The sequence below is a fragment of the Cryptomeria japonica genome, chromosome 4 (assembly GCF_030272615.1).
Source record: "Cryptomeria japonica chromosome 4, Sugi_1.0, whole genome shotgun sequence".
Classification (NCBI taxonomy): domain Eukaryota; kingdom Viridiplantae; phylum Streptophyta; class Pinopsida; order Cupressales; family Cupressaceae; genus Cryptomeria; species Cryptomeria japonica.
Window position 1 is genome coordinate 651,116,151 of NC_081408.1, and position 8,726 is coordinate 651,124,876.

Consider the following 8,726-nt stretch of genomic DNA (forward strand, 5'->3'; position numbering starts at 1 on the left):
TGTGCCAATGATAGGTTGTGTGTCAAAAAGCAGCATTCAAAGATGAAGAAAGGTCCAAGGACACCATAGGAGAGAGATGAGGGGAACAGCAAAGTTTAAAATAGTAAAGGAACTTCAAAAAGGGTATTAAATAGTTCTCCCCTTCCGTTATTTCACTGTGGGAGGATGCCATTGGAGAGCTTAAAATGGCAGGTTACAGCAGATTTCCCTTGCTCCCACAAACATATCCCCTCTTTTTATCATTCTTCTCAGGTATACATCCTTTTCTTGCTATTGTTCAAGATTTTTATCACATTTCGGGAGTTTTTTCAGCAGATTCCATGTCAAAATCTTGTGATTATCAGCATAAAACAAAAAAATGTATGTACAGGGGTTCATATCTAAAAACAGCAGGTTGCAGCCCTTCAAACAATTGGAAAACAAGATCTGTTGGCACCTAGGGTTTCATGAGATTTCTGTTAAGATTGGGAAGAGAAAACAGCAACTTTTCACCTCTCAAACAGAGGTTTGTAACCTCAAAACAACGTCAGTCTTCTCCCTTTCAAAAATCAGTTTCAATCCCCCCACAAACACAGGTTTTTACCTTCTTAAAATAGCAATTTCCTGCCTCCAAACAGCAAGGGTTTACATCCTTGCAGACAGTAGATTTCAATTCAACAGTTGCATTTCATTCTTCCAAACAGCACGGATTTCAATTCAACAGTTGCATTTCATTCTTCCAAACAGCAGGGATTTCAGTGTGAACATTGGTAATTTGCACTCAAAAAAAGCAGCGGCAGTGGTCTCCAATTCCTTCTTTTGTACTGTTTATGTTGTCTTTTGTGTACTCTTAACAATTGTAACCGTCAACAAAGCCTTGAACATTAAAAACAGTAGTTATTTAGGGCAAACCTAAGTTGCCTGTATGGGTACGGGTACAAGTTACGGATATGCCTGTACAGCAAATTTTTTTCCTTGGGTATGGTACATGTGTGTGTGTGTGTGTATAATTAAAAATTTAAAGAAATATACAGAATTGTAAAATTAAATACATTTGATAGTTATGATACGCAATCATTGATCAATACCAACTGGTAATGATTAAAATAAATATTAAATGCCAAATTGATAGTTCAGAATTTCAATATTATGTCATTAGCCATATAATATATATCAGCTGTCCTTCAAAATGCCAAAATGAGAAAAGAGAGAGTGAAGAGAGCAAAATGATCTTTGTATTGGCGAAATGATGCTTTTAAGGGCGTCTTAGGGTTTTTGGATGCAAAAAAAAATTAAAAAAGGTTTTTTTGTAATTTTTGTGTGCTTAAGGCCTTTGAGTACACCTGTGGGTACACCTGGGTATGCCTAGGAATGCACCCTGGGCACACCCAGGACTACCCCCAGGCAAACCCATACCTGGATGCACCCAGCATGGGTGCGGGGCAGGTTCTAGGCATACCCAATAACATAGGGGCAAACAGTAGGGATTTTGTTGTGCAAAGACGAGAAAGACTCTTCTCAAGACAGAAAACAAGAAGCAATACCATTTCCAACCAATAGAGGCACATTCCAAAGTCGTGTCTGAAAACCCTCAGGTCAAAACTACTAACTTGGTATGCATTGACTTCCAAGAATTGGACTTGGGAGAACTCTTTTGGAACTTTGGAAGGATAACGAAATCCAAAGTTTCCAGTTTCCAGTTTCCATGCGAAGTCCAAAGTTTGTTGTGGCATGTTTCAATCATTACGGTCCAATGATGGGAGAGTTAGGCCCCTCAAATGGTCAAGTCATTTGCAAGCTTGATCCTGAGCATATAGAAAGATATTTCGGTTTGCCTTTCATGAAGAAACTCAAAAGGTTGACTTGGTAAAGTGCAAAGAAGAGTGAGATACAAGTACTCTTGAATGTCAAAAACATGTAAATAAATGTTTGCTAAAACAGTATAGGAAACAAAAGCATTCAGAATGAACAAGTTTAAAGAAGAACTCACCATGATGACCACTCTTCTTGATAAAGTGATGGGCCAAACAAAAGCAAGAACACTCTGGCCAAGGGTGTTTTACATCATGAGCATGATTTGCAAGGGCAAGATTACTTAGATTGGGCTATCTTAATCAATGAACGTATCATAGACAGTTGAGTCGTCTAATTTACTGTATGCATTTGCAGAGACAGGTTCTGATACAAAGGTATCAAGAGAGAGCATTTTACATCACACCGATTTACAGGCATTTACCTCAGCTGCAGTGTAGTGGATCTTTGAAACGCTATCAAAAGGTGAATGATGTCTTTCCGATGCATTGAGTCAGAAAGATGGATGAGTTGCATATTTGTTCTCCAAAGTAGGCCAAGGCTACCATTTTAGAGTGAGCTAACTGATTCATCCAATTCCTGACTTTCAGCTATATCAGAGTGTTTAGGTTCTCATCCTTTATGCTTCCTAGGTACCCCAGTTATCACATGGTTAGACTTCACTTTTGTCGAAAGGGGGCCAAAGTTTATTTCTTGTTGAGAGATAAGCATAAGCAAGTAGTAAGTTTCTCTATTCAGCTTGGTTTCTATATATGAAGGAATTCTGTTGAATCAAAGCATTTAGGTGAACTAGCTTAAACTTAAAGTCATCCTAAGACTTTTCTATGAAAAGCACACCTATGATCCTATAGACATCCTATATGAGAGATAAGCATAAGCAAGTAGTAAGTTTCTCTATTCAGCTTGGTTTCTATATATGAAGGAATTCTGTTGAATCAAAGCATTTAGGTGAACTAGCTTAAACTTAAAGTCATCCTAAGACTTTTCTATGAAAAGCACACCTATGATCCTATAGACATCCTATATGAGAGGTTAGGGTCTGGCTTTTAGCATGTGCCAAATATAAAACAAATGCCACCTAAAGACATTTCAGAGCAGAAAATTTAAAACTTTAAAACAGCAACCCTTAATCACGGTGTATTTGAATGTCAAAGAGATTACTTTTATTCTTAACAAGACAAAATCGGTCATAGATAGAAGTAAAATGTTTTTACAAGCCTAAAGGTCACAAAAAGGACAAATATCAGTAGGTTCATCAAATCATCTTCAGAAGAAAAGTTGCACCTTCTTTCCCCATCTTCGCACATGACATCCAAATAAGCAGTATGGATCAAGCGGATGAAGATAGTCCGGTTTCTCATGCTACTAGTGGTTCAGATCACAAAGCTAAAGCTGGTTGTCAAGAAGAGCTTGATATCTCCTCATTAACAACTAAGTACAGAACCTGAGTCCAATATATAGACCTGGCCAAAAATGTTAAACAATGCCAGACAAAGCTTACATCATTAGTCCTTTGCTTTTGCAAACAAATAATATGAAATGCTCTTTTGGGTTTTCAAAATATGTGATATAAATTTCTTTTGCAAGATATCACAAGGTTGATGCTTTAAATAGTCGTATAGCTTTTGCACCATGCAGAACACTTTATTCATATTAGATAAAACAAAGAGTGATGGTTAGGAGGCATTGGGGAATTCCTGCCTGTACATGCAATCTTAGGCTTATGGCATTAGTTGAAAGCATATTTTGCTCCGATAATGGGCTGTGCTATGCTTTGTTTCGTCTATTTTTGTTTATCACAACTTGCAAATCTCTAATGCTGCCACTGGTGAGTGCATTGGCTGCAACAGGGTTGCTAGTGTACGCATCCCCTCCATTCATGGTCAAAGACTCAAAATGTCTAAGAGAAGATTGCTCGTTGGATATTTTATTTTTGTATTACACATTATTTGAGATTTAAGGCATGAAATTTTATAAAATCTCTTAAGAGAAGATTGCTTCCATTGGGAATAGATATTTCAGTTTAGGCCATTTTAGGCAGTCTGTTTCTAAAGTCCACTTTTGTGCAGCTTGCCAAGTTTTACAGAAGTGTTTTTAAATTTTAAAGATACCAGAAAGCTGCATTTAAAAAAAAATGAATCAAGATCTAAAATGGTCAAACAATTATAAATAGGACATATTATTTAAAGCTTCTTTTTCATAACATCTATGCAAAATAGTTAGAAAGCATTAGTAAAACTGAACAACTTGCAGTACAGTCTGAAAGACTAAATACCAGGATAGTGGTGCACTCATACTGTTCTAAAAATTCACTGTTCACTAGCTACACTTATACCTTCCAAAAAGAGGTTTATTTTCTGTGTGCTATCACAGAACAGTAACAATAAAGTTTATGTTTGTTTTCTGTGTGCTGTTACAGAAAAATAACAATAAAGTTTATCTTTTAGAGTTTTCCTGGATATCCCAATAGCATCTTTGTTTCCAAATAGAGATCTTCTGAACTTTTGCTAAGTAATTTAAGTGTGCAAAAATTTGAGATTGCTCACACCTAATGAACTCAAAGAGATATCTTTCCCATTCAAATGTTTAAAAAAAACTCTAATTACAAACTAAGCGGGATGAAGAAAAGACATCAATCAGTATAAATTTAAAAGATTGATCAGCCACTGATGGTGAACAAAGTTTGAAAACAATTACCTAAAAGGAAACTGTAGATAACATGTGGGCAACAAACAAGCATTTGTCAAAGACCAAGCTCTCAAAAAAGGCTTATGGACGATCTATTTTACATTTCTGGGAAGTCAGAATAAGAGGACAATTCAAAAGGATAACTCCTGAAAGATAACACATTGAAACCTTCAACAGAAAATCCATATCAATTTCCTTTTCTGCTTGAAGCAAGGAAAAGGATAATCATCAACCCTTCCAAAGTTCAAGCACAAAAAAACATAGCAAAGGAGCCTTCCAAAATGAAACAGATGAGGAAAAATGTTACTGAATCTCATGGTTTACATCCTGAAAGACAACAATTCTTCAAAATTCATAAGAATCAAACCTAAAAGAAACAATGATCACACTTAAAATTCAATTCCAAACATGGCCAATGAAATAATAAATGGAAAATTGCAAAGTTCTAACAAAAATTTCAATGCAATCTTAAAATCACAACTATGCTCTCAAAGATTCATTAGATTACAATTTCAGATCAACCCATTTCTTTTCAGCTGTCAAGGCAATGTAAGTTCCTTGCCTCTTGGACACCTGCAAACCTGCAGTTCTTGCCCATGTAAATATTAAACAAATGCACCCACCAAGGCCTTTGCAACAGCAATGTAAGAAATGACTTAAGATCAGAGATAGAATCACTTGCCATTTTAACGGTCCCTGGCTATCTCCCTTCACTCTTAATGGAAATTTTATGATTCTTGAGAATTCTACTTATTTCTCACTCAACCAATCTAAAAATTCCTGCTTGTGAAATTTTATACTTCACATTCCACTTGTATTTGGCATTATTCCACGCTATTAATCCTAGATCAATGGGAAGGGAAATAATGACAGTTGATAAAACATTCTGACTGCAAAGAAGGAGAACAGCCAAGTTGGAATTAATCAATCTTGAATTTGTCAGGCATAGCAGAGCAAACCAAATAAAAAGAAATACATGAAAAACACAAAATGAATAATATCATATAGATAAAATAAAATCAGAAGCATCTTAATAAGAAAAAAAGCTTATACCAACCAATATCATGTCATAAACATCAGCTTTGATGATCAACAATCAAGTTCCTGAACATTTCACTATGTACAATGCAACTTGTTATCATGTTGTAAAAAACAAAAAAAGTAGTACGATTAAAACAAAAAAGAATTACATTAAGCATACAAAGACATTCACAAACAAGTTCAGCACAGGGTATACAACTTTTAGTTTTCCAAATTCACAACACGCATTATATCTTTACTATGAAATTCTGAGGCATTCAACGCATAGTCACAATTACCAAGGCCAAAAATTCATGGGCATTACAGAAGTACCAACTATTGACACTAAGAATATCTTCCAAACAAGATTTACGAATAAAAACCTATCACAGGATTAAATTTCATTATTACACAACACAAAGAAAATTTCATTTCAATGGATTTGACTGTTTACATTTCGAAGCCTACAGAAATAACTTCTCATGAATCAGTTTATCTTTGAATAAGAGAACAACTAAATTATACAAGGATTGCACTACAGTTCTAAGATATTCAAAACAAAAGAAAAAAGATTAAACGTCAGATTCATTTGCAACCTTAAATCCACAGCTCGTGGTCAGAGAATTGTGCTTACTGCGCACCGATTGCAATCCATGATTGACCATTTGTTAGCTTGCAAGCCAGAGCAATTTCAGTAGCACTTCAAGAATAACCCACATATTTCACCAAGGAAAATATAGGAAATTCATGCGACAGCCAATTTGTTTGCACCTTCACTTTAAAACCAAGCGATGTACAAATCAATAACCAGAATTATAAGCAGGTCCATTCTGTGCCTCTCTTTCCCTGTTCCACTGTTCAATTCTAGCCCTTCTCTCAGCGCTACTATCCCTGGCTGCAGGACTCTCATTCCGCTTTGGGCTCCGGGGCCTACGACTGCCACTGCCACCACGCCGATAGTCCTTATCACTTTTGTAATCACGATCGCCACTCCTCCTCCCATTCCCTCGATCATCACGATCACCACTTCTCCTCCCACTCCCACGGTCATCATATGATCGGCGAGACCTAGGCAACGGACTCAGACTTCGGCTTCGGCTTCTGCTGCGGCTCCGACCACCTTTGAATCTCCGGTAGCGTCCAAACAATCTTCTGCGCAAGTCCCTCCCTATCTTTTTTACATGCATGAAGTTGCAATATCCACCTCTGTTGCAATTGTTTTCTTCAAACTGCCTGCAGGTAGCCTCACGGAAATCCGTCACAGGAGAAAAGTCTACAATGATCGGGCGACCAGAATAAAACCTGCCTTGAAGAGCTTGCAATGCAGCAGCTGCCTGTTCTTCCTCCTTGAACTGAACATAAACATTCCCTACCATGTGATCAGCCAGATTATCGCAAATATTCAGGTTTTCTATTTCCCCAAATTTGCTGAGCTCTTCATATATGTCTTCAAAAAATGCATCGAAATGTTCCTGAATTTTATGGGGGTCTAAGGCCTGGCCCTGGGGATCGAGCCCTGGGGTTACCATGTCCGGCCTCTGGTACATGTTTGACAAAAGAAGCGTAGGGCTTATGGTAGGCCTGTTGTGAAGACGCGAGCAGCGGTCGCCATGTCGGCATGCTCCGATTTTAAAATAAAATGGACAATTAACCCTATCTTTTTCGGTCCCAAATATAGAAGCCAAGTGCTCCGCCATGATCTCTCACAAAAAATTCAGCGAGCTCCAACGGCAGTGAAAAAAAATTCAAAAGGATTTTGAAATTTTTCGTAAAACGTCCAGAAGGATCAACGAACTGCGGAAAATTTTAGTTTCAGTAAGGTTTTACCATTTTTTTCTGTAAATTTTAAAAAGGTTGAACATCTGTGGAAAAAATATGGGATTTGAAAATTCAAGCACGCAAGAAAAATAACTACCAGACTTTGAAGAGCAATTCTAAGGATTCGACAGATTTCAAATGCTATAAGAATATTTGAAGAGGGTTTGAAGATTTAAGCGCTTGAAGACTGCACTAACCTGTTTCTAATATTACGAGATTCGTTCTGTTGAGCTTAAAACTGCTGACAGTCGAATGCAAGTGAATATCGCTCGTTGAAAACCTAGGAAATGAAGCCCTGGCCTTGCTCCGTGTCAAACCCTAGCCCCAGCGTGGCTTCTGTGTTGTACTCTCTACCATCCCTTCCTGTAGATCGTTTAATGTTTAATGGTTGCGCTAACGAGCCCATTTTACCCCAAAGTACTCTTTCACTTTTTTAAATTCTAGATTAGAGAATACCTATATCGCGGGGTTTGAAAATGTTTTTCTTAAAACTCAAAACACGTTGGAGTAAATTAAAAAAAGATTATTAAGAAACTAATTTAATTTTAGGTGATAGATGTTTTATTTCTAGAAATTGCCTCTCTCTTTAAATTTGTAATTGAATGTAATTATAATTTTATTTTAACTTATTTTTAATGTGAAAAAATGGGTAAAAAATTATTAATCAGAAAGAACCAATACAAAGCATGAAGAACAACAAGACAATGAAAGAACTCTCACAAGCAAGATGGTAACTGCTCAAAGGAGATTCTAGGGTTGTCCAACAATTAACTTAACATGTCCTCTAAGACTGTCTTTTCCAAATTTTGTGATTACTCCAGGGGTGATTGACCCCATTCACCAACATTCCACCCCCCATATGATCCCATTTAGCCAAGCAGACAGTCGCTTTGTTCCACTCTCGAGGAATGTAGCGACAAAAAGAGAGAGAATCCAAAAAGCCACTTAGACTAAAGATTTTGCTAACCAACAAGGTCAAATGCCACTTTACACCATCTAAGCTCTGAACATTCAGCATATCAATCACCAATTGAAAATTTTGATTCACAGATGATCCTTCACTAGCTAAGTGTACAACCTCTTTCTAAAGTGAATAGATTCGCTTATTTTAGCTTATTCTAGCAGGCTAATTAATTTGTCAAGTATAGTTATTAAATGATTAATTTGTGAAGCTATTTTCAAAGGCACCCAACCAATGGGAGCATACCACCCTCTCTCTCACCTACCAACCATGCAGCCATTGAGGGCCACCCACACCCTCCGCACTCAACAAACCAACCAAACAACAACGCACCCAGGAGCCATCGAAGAATAGTAAGAGCCTCCATGAAATTATTAGTTTGTTGTCCTTTATAAATAGTAAACAAAAATTGGACAACCCCAAAATTGTCTCTACCAATACCTCCAAT

The 8,726-nt window shown here is 37.0% G+C and overlaps 1 protein-coding gene across 1 annotated transcript; it reads right to left on the reverse strand.

Moving 5' to 3' along the window:
* Positions 1-5,898: 5,898 nt before the first annotated feature.
* On the reverse strand, positions 5,899-7,744 carry LOC131047684 (splicing factor U2af small subunit B). Its single transcript, XM_057981480.2, has 2 exons — positions 7,515-7,744; positions 5,899-7,293 (listed from the first exon to the last, which is right to left on the reverse strand). Exon 2 carries the CDS (start codon positions 7,194-7,196, stop codon positions 6,300-6,302), a length of 897 nt encoding a protein of 298 aa, XP_057837463.1. The 5' UTR covers positions 7,197-7,293; positions 7,515-7,744; the 3' UTR covers positions 5,899-6,299.
* Positions 7,745-8,726: the final 982 nt, after the last annotated feature.